This window comes from Columba livia, chromosome 2 (genome assembly GCF_036013475.1).
Source record: "Columba livia isolate bColLiv1 breed racing homer chromosome 2, bColLiv1.pat.W.v2, whole genome shotgun sequence".
NCBI classification, from domain to species: domain Eukaryota; kingdom Metazoa; phylum Chordata; class Aves; order Columbiformes; family Columbidae; genus Columba; species Columba livia.
Window position 1 is genome coordinate 45,399,586 of NC_088603.1, and position 25,185 is coordinate 45,424,770.

The 25,185-nt window shown below is 41.7% G+C and overlaps 1 protein-coding gene across 1 annotated transcript; it reads right to left on the bottom strand.

The window, feature by feature from the left end:
* Positions 1-281: 281 nt before the first annotated feature.
* Positions 282-25,185, bottom strand: ENTPD3 (ectonucleoside triphosphate diphosphohydrolase 3). Its single transcript, XM_005510011.4, has 11 exons — positions 24,693-25,185; positions 24,237-24,293; positions 21,051-21,171; positions 17,002-17,119; positions 13,263-13,413; positions 12,343-12,502; positions 10,011-10,241; positions 9,304-9,576; positions 9,097-9,207; positions 7,374-7,511; positions 282-4,406 (listed from the first exon to the last, which is right to left on the bottom strand). Exons 3-11 carry the CDS (start codon positions 21,168-21,170, stop codon positions 4,173-4,175), a joined length of 1,536 nt encoding a protein of 511 aa, XP_005510068.2. The 5' UTR covers position 21,171; positions 24,237-24,293; positions 24,693-25,185; the 3' UTR covers positions 282-4,172.

Below are 25,185 nucleotides of genomic sequence, written 5' to 3' on the forward strand. Positions count from 1 at the left end.
GTTCCCCGGGCTCGTTCCGCTGTCCCGAATGGGGGAGCTGCGGTTCCCCCGAGCTCGGCGTGAGGGTCAGGACAGCCTGGGTGCCCCGGCCCGGCGGCGGGTTGGGTTGTAGCTCCCCTGGGAGAGCGGTCCGGTGCGAGAACAGCGGAGAGGACGGCAGAGCCACGGGTCGAGCAGGTCAGCATTGCACTGAGCTCCTGCTGCGCTGGTGCCATAACTTGTCTGCCAGGGTGAAAATACAGGCATGGGGCAAATAATAAAAAATAAGAAGTATACTTGGCTTAGCTTTTCACAATTTTATTTTAATCCTCATAAGCAGGCAGTACAGAGCACAAACAGATAAATCACCCATAGTTGGTACGTTCCCCAGTGCCGCTCTACTACACTGACTCTCCCAGAGACCAGTTCCAGCTGACTGGACAACCTGCACCTCTAACCTGTTTCTGGCTGGCACCTGGGGCAGGACAGAGCTGCGGTCACAGCAGCCTCTGCCGTCCCCACCACCTCCCCTGCACAGGCAACTGCTGCAGCAAGCGCAGCCCAGCTGGCTGCATGTCCCAGCTGTGTTAATTCCTGTACCACGGAAAGGCAGCCACGCTGCCAGCCTGAGAGAAGCTGTAAGGGAGGGAGGTGGAGGTGCCTGGCTGGGAGCTCAGGAGTTCCTGCTTTCCCAGCTGAAACTGCCAGATGGGTATCCTGGTGATAATAGGAGTGAGATTATATACATAGGGAATAGAGGGGACTACTTAAACAGCAAAACAGGAGGTGATTTACAGAGGTAAATCATTCTTTGATCAGATACTGGCTCGATCCAAGGACATCTGGAAGTCTGAATGATTTTTGAACACATTTACTTGTTCTTTAGCTGCCAAGTCTAAGGAGACTAACTTCCAAGCGTGTTCCATTTGTGCAAAACCACGTCTGAATGGCTTTGCCGTTGGCAAACACGGAAAGCAAATGTTCCGGAATACCATTTTCCACAGAAATGTGGCAATGTTTTAATACTCTCATCCAACTGTCTTCTTTTTAACTGCAGTTCCAGATCCATCACATAGTAAGAGCTTTTATCGCACGCCAATCTCTGTAATGTCCATGCGTTCTGAAGTAAGTTTTATGATTTCTCGGTTGTAACTTGGGTGCCACAGAGTGCATCATCATCTTGTAATACATTCTTGGCCTTATTTTAAGTCCTGCTACTCTCGTAAGACTGACAGGACATAGTATTATACCAATAAAGAAGGGACAAAGCCCTCACTGCTGATCCTCTTGGAAAAAAATAACTACTTTTTAATCTCCATTTAAAAAGATATTTAGTTCCTTTCAAAACACCTGTCAGCCTGTGAAAAACAAAAGAAAACAAAACCCCAACCCCACAAGCAAACCTGAAAGTAAAAAGGTGATAACAGAAACAAAATACAAATATTGAAAATATTAATGGGTAAAAATACTGGCCACTGTTGTCCTGTCTCACAACCTAATCAATACAGGGAATAGATGAAGTTGGGATAGAAAACACATTATGTGCCTATCAGAATTCAGAATCCACTTAACTTTTGAGCGTATGCATCAACAAGTAGTTCTCTTGCATGCAACACACCTGTGTGGAAACCAGGAGTCGGGCAGCCTCACAGGCTTTGGCTTGTTCGCAGAGGCAGAATATGGGAATCTGCCTTTTAGTTTTCACTTCCTCACTCTGAAAAGCTCTGTGCATGAAACAGGTAACCATCACTCCAGAGACGAAAGATGCAAGCAAGGGAAACTACACACAGAGGGAAGCAATCCTGATAAGATGGAGAAGCAGGAATGTATTAAAGTGATTGGGGGTCCTGGTGGACAGCAGGATGACCATGAGCCAGCACTGTGCCCTTGTGGCCAAGAGGGCCAATGGCATCCTGGGGTGTATTAGAAGGGGTGTGGTTAGTAGATCGAGAGAGGTTCTCCTTCCCCTCTACTCCGCCCTGGTGAGACCACACCTGGAATATTCTGCCCAGTTCTGGGCTCCTCAGTTCAAGAAGGACAGGGAACTGCTGGAGAGAGTCCAGTGTAGGGCAATCAAGATGATGAAGGGAGTGGAGCACCTCCCTTATGAGGAAAGGCTGAGGGAGCTGGGTCTCTTTAGTTTGGAGAAGAGGAGACTGAGGGGGACCTCATTAATGTTTACAAATATACAAAGGGAGGATGTCACGAGGGATGGAGCCTCGTGACAAAGGGATGTCACGAGGATGGAGCCAGGCTCTTCTCGGTGACAAACAATGGTAGGACAATGGGTAATGGGTTTAAGCTGGAACACAAGAGATTCCACTTAAACTTGAGAAGAAACTTCTTCTCAGCGAGGGTAACAGAGCACTGGAACAGGCTGCCCAGGGAGGTTGTGGAGTCTCCTACTCTGGAGACATTCAAAACCCGCCTGGACACGTTCCTGTGTAGCCTCACCTAGGTGTTCCTGCTCCAGCAGGGGGATTGGACTAGATGATCTTCCGAGGTCCCTTCCAATCCCTAGCATTCTATGATTCTATCATTGCTAGCAGCTATTAGTTGGGCATTAGGGGAAATACAGAGCTCCATGTAGGTACTGAATCTGGGTGAAAGGACATGGTAGAAAGTGAGGAGGAAAGTGAAGCAGAGATGCTCTTTTCTCCTCTTGCAGATCCTGAGTACAACAATCCCTTCTTTCTGCTAGCTCTGAAGCCCTTCAGATGTATTCCCCTTGCAGCTTCACAGATCACCTTACAGCAATACTAAGAGGAATTAACAGAAACTGTAAGAAAGGAAGAGATGGCAGATGATGTGGCAGGAGGGTTTTTCAAAGGCTATTTTAGAAGCCATCTGAAAAAGACAAAAGCTATACAAAAGACAGGCAGGTAGAAGGGGCACTGACCATGAAGAACTCGAGGAGTGGGTAAAATTGGAGTCCTATGATTTACGGGAAGGACAGGTTTGGTGAAGAATGTCTGGGCTTTCAAGGAAGTCAGCTCTTTGGAGCATGAAGGCACCAGGACTTCCAGGAAAGCTCTGGAGCTAATCCGTTTGACAGAAGCATCTGCTAGGCACATCCCAGCACTGGTGAGGGAACACTGAGGCCAGGACAGCAGAAAGTTTGATCAAGGCACTACAGCCATGACTGCAGCTCCAGCAATGTGCTCCCAAACCCACTACAGAAAGGGCGTTCTGCTGACCTGCAGACTGGCTCCTGTTCCTCTTGGCCTTGAATGAAGGGCTGAACATGTTAATGCTTCAGAAGATCCCAGATGTGAGACTATACAGACAGTTGAAGTAATATGTATATGACAACTCAGTACTGACTGTGACTGAGATCAACAACGTGAGGAATACAGGTCAGTGTTTTAGTATGAGTACCTACAAAAAGTATTTCTGTGAAAGTTAAGAGAAAAGGACACTGAAAAGCCTAGTGGCTCCTGGAGGTAACTTTGAGACATTTAAATTTAGGTTCAGTTACTGAAGTGTGAAAGATTTTTGTCCCACTTTCAAAGTAAATCTCACCTACCACAGCAAAGGCACTCTGAGGTCTCCACAGTACCAAAAGATATAGCTCAGTTTTAAGACTGGTTTGAAAGTCTGGAGAGGTGTTGGCAGTTTATTATGCATTTATGTGGGGCGGATCAATCTGTTTGGAACAGCAATAAAAACAATTCTATCCCAGCTGTTCCTTTCAGTTCTTGTCATTACCCCAGTGCTTGCTCCACTTTCAGAAATTAGATTATTTGGGGCTTTTAGGGTCAGCACTACGCACAAGAACAACTGCCATATTCCCACCTCCCACAATTCCTACTGACTTCTTGTTTAATTTTATCTTAAACAACCGCCATCACGATCAAATCCACCCCCACTTGAGCTTACCAGTTAGCACAGAGTTAACAAACAAAAAATGAATACATACCTGGCAGGAAAAGGCTATTAATCCCTTATCAATCAAAGTGACATATGTGCACGTTTTCTCTGCTGCACACTGGACAAAACTGTTTTACAGAAACAATTGCCAAAATACTTCAAAAGCACTCCAGTTCACCATATCACAGATTCCTTTGTGTCTCTTCTTCTCTGTTAACACTTCTGGTCCTCAAGTCTTTTTGCTTGTCTTTATTTCACCATTTTTTCAGAAATAAAGTCTGACTTAATAGCACTATAAAATGTTTTGTCTTCAGCAAGTTCATTCATTCTGGAATAAATACATGTTCAACACGACTGATGTTCTTCCGACTACGTGATACAATACACAGGTAAACAAGGAAGAGAAGACAGATCAGTGCTGTAGCTGTGAGGAAGACGAGGAGCCCAGCAAACAAAGAAGGTTTCAGAGGTAACCGGATCAGCTTGCCCTCTGCTGGAATCATGTTCGTGAGGCTTAACATGTAACCAAGTGACCATGCTATACTGCTGTTACCAACCTGAAATAAAGACAGAACAGTCCTATTCACATGGGTTTTTCAGTCAAAGAAAAGAGGTTCTAAAAGCTCAACTGCTGGTGCTGACAACTGCTCTTTAAATTAGCAACAAGAAAACTTAGGTGGACTGTACACAAAGAAGATACAGAACCATTTTAGATTACCTTTTTTTTTTTTTAGTTCCAGAGGATGCTAATAAAATTGGCCACTGGGCAAAGAAGTGAGACACAGGTATTGGATGGATGGATACAAGGATGTGTGGCACACAGTCAGTTATGGGATTTTCTGTGCAAGAAACACTTAAAAAATTAAAAAAAAAAAAAATAAAAATCAGCACTATTGTGCTAATTCCTAGAACTAGCCTGTTATCTTAGCCAAATTCTAGGATGCTGTTTAGTTCAAGCATACAAAAAAGCCCACAGAGAGTCCCATCAACACAGACAAAGAGGAGGTGAGGGTAAAGTCACCAAAGCAGAAACTTTATTTTATTTGTTCCATGGTTGGTTTTGTGCCTGCAAATGAACCAGCAGTAGACTCTTCCATTTTAAAAATAAGCATAAGTGGAAAATTACTTAGCAACAGCTGAAACAAAAGGAAAGGGGGTACATTTGTATTTGCTCCACAGTCCTCCTGCTTTGCTGTCTTTTCCAGCTTCTAACTTGAGCAGTTTATCAATTTTCCACTGCCTTTTTCATTTAATCAACATCCTGCCACTTGATAAGCACAGGATCAAAGGAAGAAGACAGTGTCTCTTGTCCTCCTCTCACATCCCCAGGCTCCCATAATGGTTTGCCTATTTATATAAGACATATAAATACACATCACTGCCTTCTACAAATCAAACTACAACTGTAAAAGATCTATTGTTAAACAGAGTCAAAAAATAAGGGAGCGGGGCATTTCAAGAGAAATCAATGGAACTTGTTAAACAAGGGCTAGCCTACAGAGCCAGCTACAAGATATCTATTTGATTTACACTTTAGCATAGGCTTATTTTTCGTAGGGCCTGCACCACTTCCAAATCACTCCAGGTATTTCTAGGGTATACTACAGAGCAGACAAAGCTGAAATTGCATTCTACAACCAACCAGCTCTCCCAAACTTCTTTGGCTTTCCGTCTTTATTACAGGTCATCCCACTCTGCTACTACAGAGATGAGTTTGCCTGAATGGCTGTCCGTAAGTAGTTTGCTTAAATTGAGAAAGCAAGTTTGGAAAACCAAATCTCTTTGATTGTTTCTGGATGAAGTTGAGGGATGAACTTTAATAAATGATTTAATGTCTTTAATGAACAGTTGTAAGCAGTCAGCCACTGGTTGTAGGAGACCGTAAGGACCTACAATATTTTGTCTTGTTTATAGTTGTGTATATCCTAAGAAAGAGGGAATAAACTCTTATCGTGAGGCTTAGAACTTTTAACAAATCATCTAGCTCTAGATTTTAACCAGATCTTAGCACTAGTTTAAGGTGCTTTTCACTGGTTGTATTCATTACTTAAAAGGAAATGCACTTCTAGCATAGGCCAAAGAAACTACCCTCCACTTTTGGAAGCAACTGTTCTGTTCTCTCTGGAGTAGCTTACTTGATCAATTATATTAGCTCCTTTTCATTTTTTTGAGGGGCAGAATTAAGAGAATGTGGTCTTTCTTTTTGAAGTTTCATAATTACCATAATGCAAGAACTGGGTAACAAAATTGTTAATTTCAAATAAGCCTTTTGGGGTTTCATTTTGCTCAGTATTTTTATAGTCTTCGCTAAATACAGAAAAATGCTGCCTTTGGCTGCTCCTGGGTGCTGGGGACAACACAAGATATATGTAAACACCAAGACAAATCCACCCTCACCAGGTCCAGATTGAGACCCCAAAGTAAACTCTATGCTGATTTCCCAGTAGAAGGGCTAAACTCTGCACACTTCTCCACAGCTGCTAATGGTTGTTCACCAGAGGACAAAATAAGGCAAGAATATCCTATTTGATTCCCTAGTGAGCCAGTAACAGAGTTTGACTGTTCAGAAGACATTGCTCATGATTTCTCATTCACAGCTTGCTAGCATACCCTGCATTGACGAATACTGCGTGAAGACCTGGAACATAGTCTTCTGTTGTTTTTGCATGCAAGTGATTGAAGCATTTCCAAACTGTAGGGAGATTAAGAGACAGTCTGGGACAATTAGAATAAGGCTCTGTACAGTGGCAGAGAGGAAAGGATGGAGTCACAGGGCACTGTGGGGACCACACTTCACGATGTAACAGCCAAGCTTAGATAGTGGCCATGTCTTCTGATTTGGAAGCAAATATTGCTTAGCAGTAGCTTTAGAATGAAAGTTTGTTTCAAGTGCTCAGCTGTTTAGGAGACAAGTTGAGGTCAGGGAAGAGAGACGTGCAGCTATGACACAAACTGTTGTAAGCCTTCTCTCTCTGGCAACTGAAAGCCAATACTCCACCAATATGTATTCTTACTCCGGAGAACCAGTTTACAGCACAGATGGATGTGCCAGCTGTGGATGAAAACTGCCCTAGTTGCTTCATCACCACTAAGTGACAACAAACCAGCTCTGCCAGCTCCTTCAAGGCTCTGCCAGCAGACAGAAAAGCAGGAGTTCTGCTGTCCAGCTCAGCAGTGTCAGCTCAAACTGGCCCTGACGGGTGAGGTGTTTCAGGCAGATCACTGCCTAGAGGAAGCCAATACTTCAACAAACTAGGGCAAGGTTTAAAACACAATTATTTGATCTGTTCTTAAAGCTCTTTAAAATAATCTAGACAACATCTCCAAGTAATGCTGCAACCCCTGGAACCAGGCTGAAATGGCTACTGAGGCTTGAAAAGTGGTTTTGTCTTACACCAAACATTTGACAATCATTTACAAAGGCTGTTAACAACCATTTTATTTTTGTAGGCTGCTGCATCTTCTGTCCCCTTCTAAACTTCTTTGGATTAAAATAACAGCAAGAGGAAATGATTATTACTCACCTCCTTTTGAAAACGTATCTGTGGCCAAGTTTGGGCATCAAAGTTGTAACCATGTACAAGCAAGTAGTAAATGAAATTGGCTGAAAAACAGTAGGATCTAGCATATATTTCTTCAAATTTAGGCAGCATAAACTGGAGCTGAAAGCAAAAGATTTTTTTAAAACATAAATCATGAAAACCAGATGCTTTTGGTTTTTATAACTAAAGAATAATTTGGATGCTAATTAGAATTTATTAGCATTTTTTCAGAAACACCAAGTAAAGTTGTGGACAACTAGATATAGAGATTTAGAAAAAGAAATACTCTGACAGTGATACAGCTTATGTGGTTAAAAAAATGAAAATACACAGGAAACTGCACATAAGAGATTAAGGATGTTATGGTTGTTCAATTTGCCGTGTCATCTTTACAGCATAGTTGAAACTGTGGTAGTAAACCACAGCCTCAAACGTCTTAAATGGGATCAAAGACAGAGTCAATTTTGCTTGTGGCAGTCAGCTATCAAGTGACAATGGTACGTTACAATGGGAAATATTAGCAACAAAATGAATGCAAACAGGGAGCCAGTTTGATGATCTGAGGTGCCCTCCTGCAAACTTAAAATAGGTCCGTCAATTTATTCCAGGTTCACACTAACAGAGCTGAGATCAGAACAGGGCATAAAGAATATTGCAGGACTGGAAAAACACAGAGTTAAACCTTTATTAAATAAAGATACCTGCAAGTTGCATAGAACATGTTATATCACAAGACTGCTCTTTGGATGTCAATTGTGACCTTCCAAGAAGGCTTAGAAGAAGATTAGAACCTGAGTATCACAGAATACACATACAGACAGATCAATCAAGCTGGAAAATTAAGAACTACTGGGTGAAAGCCGTTCTAAAAAGATCACAGATTGCCATTTAGGGACAATTTTCTTTACTTGCCTTTCGTAGCATAAGTAATAGCAAAAAATATGAGACTATACCTTTCCTTCAGATGAACTCTGTGAGGACAGTAATGAAAAAAAAAGTCCATTTGCCTCCCACAATTAAAGATTCTTCAGACAGCAGTGCTAATCCTACCTTATCAACTTCGACTACAGTGCATCAGCTCTGTGCTACTATGCACTCACAGATAATGTAGGATACAACTGATAAGTACTAACTGCTTTACTATATATAGTGATAACGCTAATAATGTGTGACTGAAGTGTGTTGTTAATGAATGTCAGTCTATCAGTTTTGTTTTGAAATTTAAACTGACCTGTTCTATCAGCCTTCTAAAAACTTCCATCAGGGTAATCTCTAATGCCCTGGAATGCATAAATTTACACCCACATACACTCAGTCGCAACATCCCTTACTATCTTTGTGACATCCCAGTGGTACAAAGCTCAAAGATAAAAAGAAGAAAATACACACATTGCTTGGCCACATTTCAATATAGGCTGGAAACTCATGTTAGAATCACAGGAAATTAAATTTCCAAAACTAGCCCAAGTTTTAAGCATGCTAGAAACACTACATGCTTTGAAGCACAGTGAGAAAACAAACGCTGAGGTTGATACAGACCTTCCAAAAAGTTCTGAATACTTGTCCAATCCATATTCTTTTTGTATCTCCCTTTTACAAATGCAAATGAAGGAGGAAAAAAGAGGGGGGGAAAAAAAGCAAACACCACACACAGACACAAACACCCCCAAAAAACCCACACCACAATCACAAACAACCCACTTACCTGTGTCCAGCTCTGTGAACAGAAAAACCACATACTTGAATTGAAGTCAGCTAGGGAAAAGTGCCCGGATAAGTTCAAAGCATTAATTGTATAGTAGAATCCTGAGAAAGCCTATAGAAAAGGAGTAGATGACAGGCCTGTTACTTTTAGAACTACAGAAATCAAAAGCAAGCGAGCTCAAAACAAATGTTGTGTTTGCAAACTTACCACAAAATTCCCTTTAACTTTTGGCTGGTGGATTCTATTAAATGGACACTCTTCTCTGTCTGTGCAAGCAGTGAAGTTAAACAACAAAGAAACCATCTCCTGGCACAGACCTGGGTCTCCTGTTCCACGGAAGTTCACAAGCTGGTTTGGGTAATAATTTGCTGGTCTCAGAGACTGTGTACAAAGGCTGCTGGAGAAGTACTTCATTGTTAACGAAGTATTATAATTCTGAGGGTAACATGGATTATCCACATTGGAACTGTTGTTTGACTTCTGGGGAGAAAAAAGGGAAAACAACCCCACACAATAAAGGCTACTCTAAAGCAAGAAAGACTGAATTTGACATTAACTATGGGAATCTTTTTAAACCACATATGCATGTATTTTTGTTCTCTGTCATGGCTGATCGATACAACATTGCTGATCATTGTAGTGTAACTCCTTTCTCACAAAAATCATGGGCAAGGTCAGCAAAACGTAGAAGTAGTTGGGCCTTTTTGTCAAATGGTACAAAACTCTCACCAATTTTTAACAAGTATGAAGATCTTTGTATGAAATCTAAGCATGCTTGTCCACAACTAAGCACAAAACACCTCTTACTGGGGTCTCCAATCTCTACCAAAGGGAAGCAAAGACAAGCCTAAGAACCTGCTCAGACAATTACTGAAAATTTGTAAAAGCAACATAGCAAAGGGTCTTAAACAGACCTGGAGTAGCAAAGCTAAAAGCCTTTTCTCAGCTTCATCTCTCCCGTAGCACTGGAAGCTGTGAGTATAGACATGGTAGTTGTAACCGTACAACTTCACTTGCAATGTGCTATTGAAGTTCTCCTGAGGGTTCTCTGGAATAAATGAAATTTGAGTGGAAGCTCCTCCAAGATCCAGTGCACCCATAGTCTCTTTTCTGTAAGGATGGACCCATGTCCTCCAAAGGTTTCTCTACATGCAAAAATAAAACAAGGCTAATTAGAAATATCATCTGCTTGTTCTCCCTTCAAGCTTTTCTACTCATTACTTAGCATTTTGACATTTATCCCCCCTCTTTGTCCTGCACTCTTTCCAAAAAAATCTCAGCTCTGAGGAAAACATGCAAATGTTTTTTACATAAGAGGGATGAACTTTCACAAAGTGAAATTATCTTGAAAGATGGTGAAAGGAATGCAGTGTAGCTTTCAACTCAGAGGGCAGCACCATGATCAAAGCACAGGACTATAGCCAGTTCAATATCTGTACTAGAATGCAGGGAATTGAAGTCCAGGTACATGTGAGATCTTGAACAAATCTGGGTGGAAACAATATGAAGATTTGCTTGTTTCAAGGCAAGAAGAATTATTAAAGGAATAGAATATTAAGAGAAGACACAGAAAAAGCAAGTTAAAATAAAGTGAAAAAGACAGAAAAGTCAAATGAAAGATCCATCAAAGTCAAAAGAACAAGGACCCCATTTCCTTCACTGACACTCCAATCTGATCCATTCAGCTGCCATTCTTCCATATTACCCCAAACATCCTCCAAATTCTGTGTTTGATCTATGCAGTCACTGCAGAATATTGTTTTTTTTATGATTATGTATCTCAATATTTACTGTAGTATTATTTACTAAGTGTGATGATATGAATGTATACACAAGAAGGGAAAAGAAACTTTATGGGCTGGCAAATATATGCACAAGAAAATTCTATGAGAAAGATTCCCTTTAACAGCTCCAGCAGAATTGGACTCTTAGCCCATTGCCACAAGAAAGGTGAAAAATTCTCTCTCCTACTAGTGCTATTCCACACACAGGTCTTCACACAAGTCTCCGTACTAAACTCACTTTACAGCATCTTGCGGTCCCTTCAGTAGTCCTTACTAATCTGCCATATGGAATTTGATATTTAGATTACTAAAATTCGTGTAGTAGAAGACTGACACCACACTGAAGTTCATGACATCATTTTTGTGGCATGAAATGCACACAGTGAGAAAAACTCTTCCAGAACATGTAATCCAAATACTGTTTTTTCTTAACTTTGTGACAGCCAACAACACATTCACCATGAACTATCACTCACATCACCAACACCTAATTTCTGCTTATTAATTGCCATGACTTAACAGGAACCATTCAACCAGGACAGCTAACAATACTCAGGGGGCTGGCTGAAATTTCTTCCAACCTAGTGAGACTATCTGGAAGAAGAGCAATTAACGTCAAGGGCAGCACAGAGCTGCCATGAATGCAAATGAGCAGTTGATGATCATCTTGCTACAGCTTTTACTGGCAATTAGATTGTACTGGGTATCTACATATAAAAAGATATCTTCCAACACATTTGATTCCCTCTTTGCTATGAGGCTCCTGTCCAACGCAGAATATTCTGAGTTCAAGGACAGCATAAGTTTCTTTATTTTGGTATCACTTTGTCTGCACAAGACATGACAGTTGTACCACAGCCCACTGCTCATAGCCTGCAGCTTTTCAGCAGTATTGGAATGAACTGTATGTGAGTGATTTCTGGCTCAGCTGAGGCATATTTTGTTGCATCAACTTAACCACTTTCACTGCTTCAGACACTCTTGTCTGCTTAAGACAAGTGAGCCAACACTGCCAAACGATTTGGAGACCCCTAAGCTGAGCAGATCCTTCACCAGTAGAGTTGCAGGGACAGCAACCACCTGAGCAAGTCACAGAAAAGCAGAAGAAAACATTTTTAATTGGCACCACTGTCGAGATAATCAACACCTGTCACACTTAACATACCAAACCACTTAAGAGTAATGCAACTTCTGTTTCTAGGTAAGGCATCCAATGTCATGTAGGGAAGAGCCCTGTTTTATGGGTCAACAATTTTACCTTTGCCATACCACATTCCTCTAAGATGTTACTCTTTGATTTGCATTTGCTTTGTTCTATTACTGCCACAAAAAGACCCTGTTCTATATTTCAGTGCAAAATGGAAGTTACAGCTACAACATTTTAACAGACATGTCCCCTCAAACTTCTCATTTGTAAGAAAGAAAAAGTGAAAAGAAAAGCATGCAGTTTTTTTCCACACACCTCTAAGAAATTGCCCATTAAATAGTTGGCTGTTATCCATCCATACACCCCTTCCTCTGGCCCAGTTATGATTTGTGCACCCCTAAATTCAAAAGGTTGTTCTCTGAAGTAGTTTTGAATGCTTGCAAAGACTTCATTGGCTGCCGTTTCATTTTGCAACCTAAGCAATTCACAAAACATGAGACACTGAGCATCTGGAATAGCAATTTCATGTTTATTGTTCACTGACTAGCAATTCAAGAAAATTGAAACATTCCTACAATCACCTAACAAAAAATAGATTTTATTTTCCTAAAGTGGGAGTTTATGTTAGAGAACAGCCAAGTATCCAGCATTGTTTCAGCAAGCAACTCCCCCACTATGTACAAACTTCGATCTTTATCATACAAGTTCATAGGTGCTTTGTTTCTTATATATACTTTTCTTCTTAGTGAACTGAGTGCTTATATGACAGCTGCTTGCTGAAACAGTCCTGGAGCCTTTCCTCCCACTTTATTTAGCCACCAAACAAAAATCCACTTTGTGCCAGGGCCAAAGCCACAGACAGACCCCAAAAGCCACATTACACCACATTCACACTCAGAAAACTGCAGTGTCTAGCTTTAATCTGCCTTTGCTGCCCACAGATATGCACAAACGTTATCTGTTTAACACTGAATTTTAAGACATATATGGAGGAGAAAATTAAACTCTTGCCTTCTCCGGAGTAAAACAAGCATTTCTTTTCAATATGGCATAACAGAGGATTTTTATACAGCCCCACTTTCCCTATCAAAAAAAGTTAATTAAATTAAATTGGCTGGGCTCCATTTCCTTTTGAGATGAACAGTTTCCAAATGTGTCCAGTACATTTTTCACATTCTGTTTCCACAGACTGCTATGCTAGTAGGCATACAGAGGAGTTCAAGTTTCCACCATACCTCAGTAGTCTCATGCCAGCTGTAGCCCCCAGATAAACAGAAGTGTTTTTATGCAAATTAACCGGTATTCTCTCCTTGACTTTATTCAGACAGTCATCAAAGGGTTTGGCAAGAGCTCCGGGGTTACTGTCATAGCTGGATATACCGGGGCCTACAAGAGAACAAGTAGATTGATTTCATTCTGCTTTGCCAACTACAAATTAGCCCAATTAGCAAAGAGGTATTAAGACAAAGAGACTTCCCCCCTCCCTCATGTAACTGCAGACAAGGATAGGATGGTTGAAAACTATGAGTGCTTAGGCAATAAACAACGTCTCAGCTGTGCAAGACAGAGAAGATGCAAACTACTCACCTGTATTTCTGTGTGTATACACATAAACCTACAGTACCCTACCTAGATAGACAGTATAACCGTATAACTACACAATGACAGCAGTGCCATATCCATGAGAAAAAAAAAAAAAAGAGGTTTACTCATGGCAGCTGCTGTAGAAAATAAAATGTCTAATGGATGTAAAAATTCTATGATCTGCTAAAGTATAGAAAATTCCCCTTTCCACAACCTAAGACTATGATTTCCTAATCTGGTTTGCCACAACTGTTGTGGACACCATGGCACGTCCACAGCTCACTGCTCTCAACTGAAAATAAAATAAAGAAGCTTCTGCAATGAATTGCTGGTGAAATTTCAAGATGCACACAAATGGCTCTTGAAGTCACAGAGGTCCATGTCTAGGCTGGTGCATGAACTACTAAGTATTTCACAGCTTTCCAAATTTTCAAAGCCTTCAAATAACAGGAATGAGAGCTACGCCATGCTGCATAAGGCATAACTGTTTGAACAATTAACATCAAAGTCTTTCCTCCCTTGCTCAACACTCCAAGGACCAGCAGGACCTCAACATGTTCAGGCTCAACTTGGGTGTGAATAAAAACATTCCTTACCAAAATTCCCTAGCTGAGGAAGTTGCACAGGGAGAAATCCAGGCTTTCCCACTAAGCCACTGCCCCAGAGAGAACAACTCTGCCAGAACTCCATCTAGTTCTTCTGTAACAGCCATCTCTCTCACAACCTGATCCCAAACTAGGCAAAAGGTGGCTCTTACAGAGTTAAAATGAGGAACTGTTTGTTCAGCCACATTGCATTGATAAAAACAGAAGAAACAACATGTAAGACTGCAGACTCCACCGCTCCTTCCACAGTATGAACTTAAATATAACCACTACCACGTCATCATTAGATGTTCACAGCCCTGGTTTGGAATAAGACTTTCTAAAAGACTTCAGCCTAGCACAGGCTGCCCTGAAGTTGGAAGGAAAGCTGTCACCAGAGGAAAACAAAGCAGCATCTGTTGGTTTACATCCTTAGCAGCTGCTGTTGCCTCACACTTCCTTGGTGGCAACAACCTCCATCTCCCAGTGTTCAGACACACAAGGTCACAAGGCAGTGACCATTTTGTTTTGGACAACTGCCTCCTTTGTGAATGGTTAGAGCCTGACCAGGACAGATTAATTGTACTGTATATGAAGGGTTTTGACTTGGGGCTGGCTCCTGCACACAGGGACAGAAGTACTTAATAAAGGCCAAAATGAAATCATACAACCACCACGGAACTTAGAGTAGTTGATTGTTTGACTTTTAGTTTCCATAGGTATGTGAAAGTCTGCATCTCAGTATGCCCAGAACAATCCCCCAACCTAAGTGCTTCAGGCTATGGTTACACCTCACAAATAAACACTGACAGAAACATTCACCACTGCCCCCCACAGCTTAGTTGGGGACCTCTCCCATGAGCCCTCTCTCACCTCCAGTGCAGAGTCACCCAAGACTGGAGCAGTGAACCCTGGTGATTTTGTACCCTGGAGGATGAGGAGTACTTTGGTTGACGATAGTTAAGGCCTCTCTGGACCCGAACAGTTCACAGCAATTTGGACTCCTCTGTTTTGCAATTTTTTGTTCTTCTTGGAAGCAAAACAAAACCTAAACTCATTAAAACAAATTCACAGAGAACTCCTCTGTCATTTTTAGAGGAGAAGAATAATGTGGTTTCTCTGTGCATTTTTCTCACACCAGAATTTCTAAAGGCAACATTCCTAACAAGTCAAGACAGGAGCCAGCAGAGTATACCCCCCTACCTTGGCAGGCTGGCCGCCAGTCCTGCAGCCTGTAAGGACACACCATCAGACACACCACAGTCCATTAATTCTGTGCATGTTACGCTTGCGTTCCTTTTCTTGTCCTAAAATTGCTAAGAATGTCCACACATATATTTAACACTGAAGATAGAGATGTTGGTGCTGTTAAGAAACCATTGCCTTCTAGTCATCTCCTAGTAACTCATGGACTTCTACAGCTACATCTCCAGCATCTATTTCCAGACACAAAGAGAGAGGCAGAATTTTGCATGATCATGACTGAGAGAGAAGGGAAAAAATTCTCCTTGAATGCCAGTTATTATCAGAGATCAACAAAAGCTGCACTGAGACTTCCTGAGTTGCCCCACCCTTTCCTCTTACCTAACTTGCAAAGCCAAACCAGTACACTAAACAAAGCAGTACTGCTGAAGTAAGTATCTCAGAGGGTAATCTAAAGCTCATTTAACTCAGAAAAGCAGAATTTAGAAAGTTTGGCTTCCTGCAGAAATCCCTTATGGACTAGCTACTGTTTAATAACGTGGATTTCTCTCTCCAGCCTGGCCACCTGTCTTCATAAAATGTGTAGAATTTTGGTATCTTTGAAAGCTTAGTCAAATGTCACTAAAGTTGACTAAGAGATTCAAAAGCTCTTATGAAGGAATCCACGGCAAGCTATTAGAGAACATACTTAACCATATTGGAGTGTGAGCAAAAGCCAGTCCAGTCTAGCAGCCTCCCTCTGAGAGGAAATCCGTGCAAAACCTCAGACAAAAGACAAGGCAGGTATCCAGGAGTGGTTGTCATGGGACACGTTCTAGCAGTACACAGCTACAGGTTTTCCTGAGCCAAAGGTCAGACCTGCATATTTGATATAACTATGCCATCCTGTCAGAAACAGTTCTGCAATTTATCTATTTTACTTGATAATTTTATTAGACGCTTCCTAGTTCTGTAATATGGAGAAGCTCTTCCTGGTCACCTTCTACATGCCTTTCATCATTTGCCCTTGGTTGACCCTTTCCAAGTAACTGGAGAACAATTACAGATGAACCGTATAAGCCTTTTTTCTCTAGGAAACCTGATTGAAACAGCAGAGAATTTTTTAAAGCATCACTAAGATTTCTGGAAAATAAAACTAATTTGTCAAACTCCTATAGCACAGCTGACACCCATTTTTGCCTCCATCAAAATTAATGGCGAACATCTGACAAGGGCTAGATCCCCATTCTTCTCAAAGACTTTTTATTCTAAGCTATTTAAAAATATATTTTATAGTTCCCTTTTAAAATAAATAATTTCAGGGCAAAAGGACTAACCATTTACAGGGACTGATAGTTTTTAGATCAAACTCTGTCTGCACCAATCACGAACTAAAATGGAGTAAACCAAGTTTAGCTACAATTTCCTCTCTCTCCATCGCAGATTAGAGCACCCTGCTGTATCAGTAGCAGAAGGACTCACAATGACAGATACAGACATAGTCTTTACAGTTCTTGCTCCCCAGCACTTAAAAGGGAACACAGCAGAAAATAAACAGTATAGGCTTCCAGACAACCTCTTCTTGGAGGCTAGAAAGAAATAAGGAACTTCCATTTGATCTCACCTTTCACATTGCACTTGAAAGTCTGGCTCACTACTCCTGTGTCATTTTCTTTTTCTGCTGGCCATTCATAAACATAGACTGTAGTCCGAGAGGATCCAGCATCAAGGACTATTCCATACTGAGGAGAAAAAAATAATACATTAGCTCAAGAAACGAACAGTGACAGCTTTAAGGCCCATATGCAGCTGTACTTCTTTGCACCATCAAACACTTCAGAAAATATATGCACAGTATATTTACAAGAGAGATTAATTATAGTGTTAGGCACTTAGGCATGAATCCAACAGCCAAACACAGAATGAATCTGGTTGCAAAACGAATAACATACTATGTATCTTCAATAATGAATTCAGTGAGGATGGAGAATGCTCATCTCCTTTCAGCATCAGGTTCGAAACCCATGCTGACATGTAGACAACACTGTGTTAGGACTTGATTTTGCAGCAAGTTCGTTTCCCATTATCCCCACTACACTTTCTAGACACTGAAGGGCTTGATAGCTAAGCACAAGCTTTAGATTCAAGGATGCACAAGGGATCCATAAAGCCACAAGCAAACAGGCAAAGTACATAATAGTCCACAGTGAGAATGATGTAACAAGTCTGGTTCTTTTCTAATTGCCCCTTAAACCTCTCCCTTTGAGTGGCTTAGCCAGTCCACCTGAGAGTTTGCCGCTGTAAACAGGCTGTGTGGGCACGTGAGACAAAAAAGAGGGAAAGAGAATCACTATTACCCAATGTTTATTTATTAAATAAATGAGAAACATTTAAGTGACTTGCCCTAGGTCACGTGGACTCTCTGTGGGATTAAAGCACAGGTTTCTCCATCCCATTCCACTGCTCACCAGACCAGTCTTTCCCCCTTTCCCACCTTTTATGGCAGCAGAAAACTGTAGCAACTGAGAAGGTAAACTACATGAAGGGAAGAAAACTGTAATATTGCTTATCCTCTTTGTGATCCATGGAAGTACGTTTTGCTGCTCCCCACTTCCAAAGTCATCTAACTGGTAGGAATCGCACAGTGTAGGGTTCATTTCTCTGTTAACTTTTTTCTTTTAAAACAGACAGATGCACAGGAGCCTGACAATACTGAAAAATGAGAGCCTCCATCTGGCTGCAAAGCAGTAAGAGCCCCTGCAGCAGGCTGATGAATTTAATCCCCTGACTCCCTGGGGGGCCTCAACTCTGACCGAAAGATCACTGCTGCAGATGGCAAAACCATCCAGCTCCACACCTCATTAGTTCACTGCTTCCACTGTACTCCTACAAACTCCTGGCCTCCAAAGAACTACCAGCAATACCAGTCTAGTCTGTTTCCTAGAGGACTGTTAGATAATTAAAATTTCATTTAGAGTTATATTTATCCAGATTATATTTACTGTGATCAACTAGAAAGTGAAAGGCTCCACATATACCATCAAACCACTACGCCATCAGGTTCCATTCAACTCAGTACTTTAGCAAAGACACTCAGGAGTGGGACAGACCTTGAGTGACATCCAGGCTGATCAATGAGAATATTCCACAACATTAGCATCACGCTTTGCATTTAATGGGAGTTGGGTTTTCTGGCTTGGGGAGACCCGTTCCAAATGGAACTCAACCGAACGGAGCTGAACTGGGAGTTCCTTTAGTTTTGCCTTTTGCTGTTCTGCTGGTTTGCAGTTGGCCTCTGGGCCTTTCTGCCCTTTTCGCTCTTGTTCCCCAGGATCGGCTGTTCGGGACCAGGGTGCTCTCTTCCCAGGACTGGCTGCTCAGCACGAATGCAGTTCGTGAAGAATTGCATTGAGTATCACTGATTTTAGTTTTTATTTTATACATATAGTAGTAGTATATTAGTATTATTTTGTTATTTTATTAAACTGGTTTTATCTCAATCCATTAATTTCTCCCTTCCCTTTCAATTCACTCCCCTACTTGGTCATGGGGGATTGAGCAAGCAATTTTGATTGCTAGCTGGGGTTGAACTCTGACACACAATGACAGAAAGAGGGTTTTTTTCTCTTTAGGGTTCACAAAACGTCGGTGGACAAGTTTTTTTGACTGGTACAAATGCTTATTACATTCAGAGCTAGCATTGTTTCCAATTCTGTACTTCTTCACAAACTATGCCACTAAGGATGTTTGCACTTTCTTTCTTCGTCGCTCCTCTGACTTCATGGTGCATTCCAATGAGTCAGGAGCTCTTTCAGTGCCTCTGCCTCGTGCACATGGGCAGGTCCTTCCTTCACAAATTACTGGCTGAATCTTCAGATAAACCAACCACCAACCAATAAAAATACTTAATTTTGCAACAACACTTCAAAACATCAATGGTGTAGCAGGTAATTTATCTCTTGTGCCACAAAAGAATGAACCTGGATGCTGTCAATATGCTATTATGCCACAGATAACACAAACTCTAGTTATCATTCAGCAGCTGTTTTGGTTTCACAGAGAAGAACCAGAAGAAGAAGAAGAAGACCATTTACAAAGATTAAGTCTGCTTTAATCATATTATTGCCATATTTAATTTTAATCAACTGCTAACTTCAGGACACTGCCATTTCCAGGCTATATCATATCAGTTAAGTACTGGAGAGTTTCACACTGGCATACCAAGGTGCTCCCTCTGCTCCTTTTTCCTAATGTCAATAATTTACTGAGGACTACTCAGCATCTCAGGAATCAAACACATGTTCCTCCATATTAACTGGGATTTTCTGCGTTGGCAGGCTTACAGTCCAAAAAGAAATCCAAAGCCAAAACACTTATTGTAGCACAGGAACCACCAGTCTTCCTGCAGAACCAGCCATGAAGCTCCTCTGATTCGGGAAGCAGATCTCCCCATCTAAACCAGCTCCAGATGGTCAAGGTGGGTCTGATGTTTGCTCAAAAAGCAAAGTAGACAATGTTGTCATTCTGAATGTGAAACTGAATTAATGAAAAGTACAAGTGATGTGTAGGCTGTCTTTCAGACAGTGGCTTCAGCCTAAAGGTCAGTCCAGTCTTGCCTTGCATTAAAACTGTCAGGATGTAAGGCTGCTGCCAGCAAAGATTTTGGGCACAACAGGGTGTAAACCTGAGGCACTATGCCTCCATGCAGGATCCCAGCACGCACACCCTGCCACACCACACAAACACACAAAACTGGTATCACAACACAGTTTTATCCCATTTTCTGACTCATACACCAACAAATGATTCAGACAAAGCCAAAGGTGTTCATAATCCTGTGAAGTGTAATGAGACATTACCTATTGCTATCAGTGTGTGAACTATCCAGTTAAATACACAGGCAGAGGGAAAGGTAGAAAGAACTTCAAAGAAAGATCTGACAAGCTTTATGCTTGTAGCTATCGTGGAAAAAGGAAAGAACAGAGAACTCAAAATGCCAGACTGCACAGCTACTCTAAAAGGCTAATTTCTACAGCTTTGTCCTCAGCTGTGTACATCTGTCATTGAAGGATCTGCACACATACTCCAGAAGCATGAAGCAAAGTCTAAATTCCAGAATATTTCAGTTTGTCTTTTCCAGTTGTTCTGCACCTCCTCATGGAGCTACTTTGCTTCTGTTAATGTTCAGCAAGTCCCAACATGTGGTGAATCATAAAGTGCACACTTAGAACCCAAATGCTTTTGATACACAGGAGCAGTTTGCAAAGATTTCAGCATAAACTTCCTAGCTGTAGTAGATTTCAAACTCCAGGTATTTCTCATCTCAAAATTATTTTAAAATTACTTCCAATCTCTGGCAAAAGTAAAAAAAAAAAAAAAAAAACCCAAAACAGAACAAAACAGTGGCATTTTCTCCTCATTTGGCCTTTCAGACATTGTGTGATAGACATCACAGACGGGTAATCAAGGAATGCTTTTCCTGCTTTGCCACTGACTTTGTGATCTTGACTAATTCTCTTTTTATCTCAGCTTCAGTTTTCCCTTGACAAAGATGTGATTAATTTATGACTGTACACTCCTTTGAATCACCCCATAAAAATCAGTTTAGAAAGGAACATTATTAAACATCCATTCAAAATATTGTTCTCCTTTCATACATATTTCAAGACTTACCTTAAGCCCTGGGGAGAGGATCTGTTGCTGGTTTATCTGAATCACTGCAATAGCAATGACAAGAACTATGCTTAGAAGAAGGAACACTTGGGCAATGACACTTGGGGCTCTGGTGAGCATCCTGAAACAACAAAAAGGGAAACACTTAAGGAATGTGAAAGGATTCAGTGACTCTGCCTTAAAGCCTGAAGCCCTGAATCCGTTCAAACTCCTCATAAGAACTCATTTCATCGACTAGATTACACTACATGAAAATTCTGTGTTCTCAAGCACTACCTGGTGTTTTGCTACCATTAACTTTTTATTGTCTAGAAGGGGTGTGTCTACATTGTCATGCTAATAAATGCCCCATTTCACCCTCAGGTGCTAGTCTGCTCATTTCCCACGGGGTGCCTACATGTAGATGCACGGGTGCTGTCTCCCATTGACTCGGGAAATGAGAGCAATGGGCAGGCTGAGGCTAGTTCACGTTCAACCATTCCATGTGTGCCTAGAACACAGACACAAACACAGCCACGTAGACACAGTGACGGTGGCTGCTCAGTACAGTTGGGTGCTTCTGCCAGAGTTGCAAGGTCAGTGTCTACAATAGATACAGGCTGCTTCAGCAAGAAACAAAGGAGGTTTTAAGAACATTAAAGCAAACACCTTCTAAGTGCTGATGTGTTCAGGAAGTATGTTTGTGTGCATGTGTGTGCATGCTAATGCAGAGCCTATTATTATCCCTCTGCACTCTACATAAAATATAAAATCCACAGTTTAACTCACAGATCTTGTGATTAGAAGTTACTAAATCTAACATATAGTTATGTTAGACAAACCCAAAGGAGACATGAAACATGCATACTGACAATAAGGCTGTTTATATGTTCATATCCTCTAGAAAGGTTTTCTAGAATCCAAATGCTGTTTAGGTTTCCTGTAAATTCTGTTCATCCTCTATCTTTGCATGTCCCTGGCCAGACAGCTCTTCACTCCAAAAGGCCCGTAAATACCTCAGAGTACTTACAATCCTCCTATCCAAAATTCTTGTGCTCCACAGGGGTTGAGGAGGAAAGAAGTGGCTGGTGGGAGATGGCAAGCTTAGAAGTGTCAGCAGAGCACAAAAAGAACTTCCCTGCCTTTCTTATTTTCAAAAACCAGTTATTTTGGCATAGAAATACCAAGTCAGCCTTGCATGATCTGCCCTGACTCCCATCTCCTAATTCTTCCACACTGAGGGTGGCTGATCAGGACTGCCCTGCTGTTTCGGTAATCACCAGTGCCAATCCATGCTGAGAACAGGAGCTGAAAGATGGTCTATAGTCCATGGCCACAGCAGACTGGCTCAGCCCCATTATATCTGCAATACATGGTCTTCTCCTCAGCTCCAACCAGAGCCAGTGGGCTGAAGGACAAGGCAGAAGAAATGCTTCTTCACACAATTTCCACTTTTTAAACCCTACAGGTTCTTCAGCCTGTGTACCCATGAACCAACAATCACATTCAAAAGAGACACAAATTATGTGGGTTTTTTCTGGGACTAGCTTCACTCTGAGCTTTGCCCACTGCTGCTGCTTTCTGTCTTTGTCTTCTGATTTATGTTGTGAAATCTAACTCAGACTGGCTGTTGGAAACTCTTTGTTTCAGCCTGACACATCTCACTTCCAGAATATCACTTTTCACACTTATTCACCCCCTTTTCTAAATCCATATGGGCTCCTTGTTTACTGCCAATCTGCTCTTCCAATCCTTTATTTTCTTGGCTTGGTAATAGCTTTATTATCTTAATCATCGGCCAGTTTTAAGAGAAAATTACCAGCTACATTGATAATTTATTTACTGCTGTCTATTGCTTTACTATCCTGAGGCATTCAAACATCATGTATACAATGCATAAATGACAAAATGAAATCTTATTTTTACTATTAGAAAATATGTTAACACCCAGGATGAATTCTCACTGTAACCTGCAGATGATGTCAGGGCATACTAATTACAAGCACTTATACAGATCAATTCATTTTTGGAGAGAGACAGCAGATTTCAACGATAGATTTATGAATAACCATCTGAGTAAAATATTTATCTTTAGAGGGAGAAAAAAATATTTTTCTTCAGCTTTCAGCTGTACATTGAGTTACCTATAATTGTAAAGGAGCTGAAAGAGAACTATCTGCTCACAACCTAATATATACCAGTCACTCCTGGACCAAAGCACTGATGTTCAGTGCTGGAAAAATAAGTAACTACCAAAGAAAAGAACACTCAGGGAAAATGACTCTTTGAAATACTAAACTATTATTAAATAGCAAAGCAATAACCACTATTATATTATTAACACTTAAGAGAACACCCATGATGACTGCCCAAATATTTTCTGCAGCATCCATTTGTAAAGGAGAAATTGAACTCTTGGTTTGCTGGATTTCTCCTGTGCTTCTGGGCTACTGGGATTTGTCTTCATCAGAGACAATTTTTCTTTTCAAAAATCTTTTTTAATGGGTAGCATATTAGGTAAGGCAGCATCTCTTAAGACGTTCCTCATACTATGTTGTCCCATTGGCAATCAGGACATTTTTTATCACAGAATGATCTGTAAATCCTGATTTAAGCAACAGCCTCTGTGTCAGAAGGTCACCTTACACTCCACGCCTGCTTGAAGTCATCATGCAGTTGACATCTTCACTATCTGATCTGTGCAATATGCTGCAAGATTCCACATAAATCAGTTATACTCATCTAAGCCTTGCACACATGCCAGGCAATAGGATTCCCTGAAATCTCTAGAGATAGCAGAGAGGAGTTCATTCACTCCACAGTTTAAACAGAGTTGTAATGTAAGTACCTCTTTGTAACATCGCACACATTTTGGCAAAATGCTAAATAAAAGATTTTATTAATTATCAAAAAGCAGTTGCATTTCATCAACCTGAAGCAAGAAACAGCATAAATACATATTTTTTCCACACCAAATTCAGTACACTGGGCCACATGAGCATATTGGAAGGACCACTTTCTACACCTTACTTCAAGCAAAGGGAATTCCTGTCTGCAGAGGAAAATGGACTAAACTTCTTTATGCCACCAACATTTTGAGTTTAACTAGGTCAAATACACGTGTATGAATGACAGTGCATACTATATGTTGAAATTCCTTTTCCCAAATCACCTGGAACACCAAACCCACTTATTTTAGGTACTGACCTGCTTGTTCACAGGGCGGGTAGGCAAGCACCGTAAATATCTTCTTTCACACTATAACTGGAGAGGTACAAACACGTTAGCATTAGAAGTGGTCTGCAGGTGAATGTTTTTGAAGTGCTGGGGAGCAGGGGGAAGCTCAAAACACCAAAACCCACCACTCACACATTTTACAACCCGCACAGAAAACCAGCGAGAAGGTTTGGCGGGCCTTCCTTCGGAGGAGAAATTAAGTGAAAACAAGAACATTAGCCCAAAATTAGCGGCTGAACCTCAGAGCTTTCCCTCACCTCATCGTTGTCCCGGCTGAGAAAGCCTCAAGTAACGACTGTGATTTACAAGAAAGCACAGTTTTCCCCTCAAAATGAAAGCCGCGGGGGGGCAGAGAGACGCACATCCCCCTCTTTGGGGAGCCCCCGGCCCCTCAGCGGCTTTTCTCCCGCACCCTGCCCGACCTACCTGCATGAGCCGCGGCTGCTCCGCTCTGCCCCGGGCTGAGGAGAAGAGGGAGAGGGCGCACCCTTGGTTCAAGCGGAGGAGGGAGACGTGCAGCGAGTCGATGCAGCTGAAGCGTTACCGCTCCCGGAGATGCGGAGGGGAGCCTTGGGGTGGGGAATGAGACTGTGCCCAGCGAGGGGTGCTCGGGAAGGGGGTCCCGGGGTGCAGTCCCTGCTGTCAGCCCCGTGCAGACACGGCTGCTGTTGGAGCCGCTCCAGTGGTGATTGGGGGCAGGTCGTGCTGGGACCAACCACCCGCCTGCAAAAATTCCCGCAACGCGGCCGCGTCTCCCTCTTTTCCTCCCTCCAGCAGCAGCTGCTCTGCTCTCTCCGGAAACACTGATCAGGCTTTGCCTGCAGCTGGTGCAGCAGGGTGTTGCTGTCTGTCCCTAAATCATATTCCTCAGTTCCCTCCCAAATCAGAGACAGAAAGAGGGTTTTGTCTTTAGAGGCGA

What these genes read in the sequence shown, in the direction of transcription:
- ENTPD3 (XM_005510011.4), bottom strand. Translation starts at nt 21,170, where the DNA reads ATGCTCACCAGAGCCCCAAGTGTCATTGCCCAAGTGTTCCTTCTTCTA. An exon ending in GCTGGCATGAGACTACTGAG is followed by an intron (nt 12,503 to 13,262) that starts GTATGGTGGAAA and finishes TGAATTGCTTAG; the next exon opens with GTTGCAAAATGAAACGGCAG. An exon ending in TTTTAGCTTTGCTACTCCAG is followed by an intron (nt 9,577 to 10,010) that starts GTCTGTTTAAGA and finishes TTTTCTCCCCAG; the next exon opens with AAGTCAAACAACAGTTCCAA.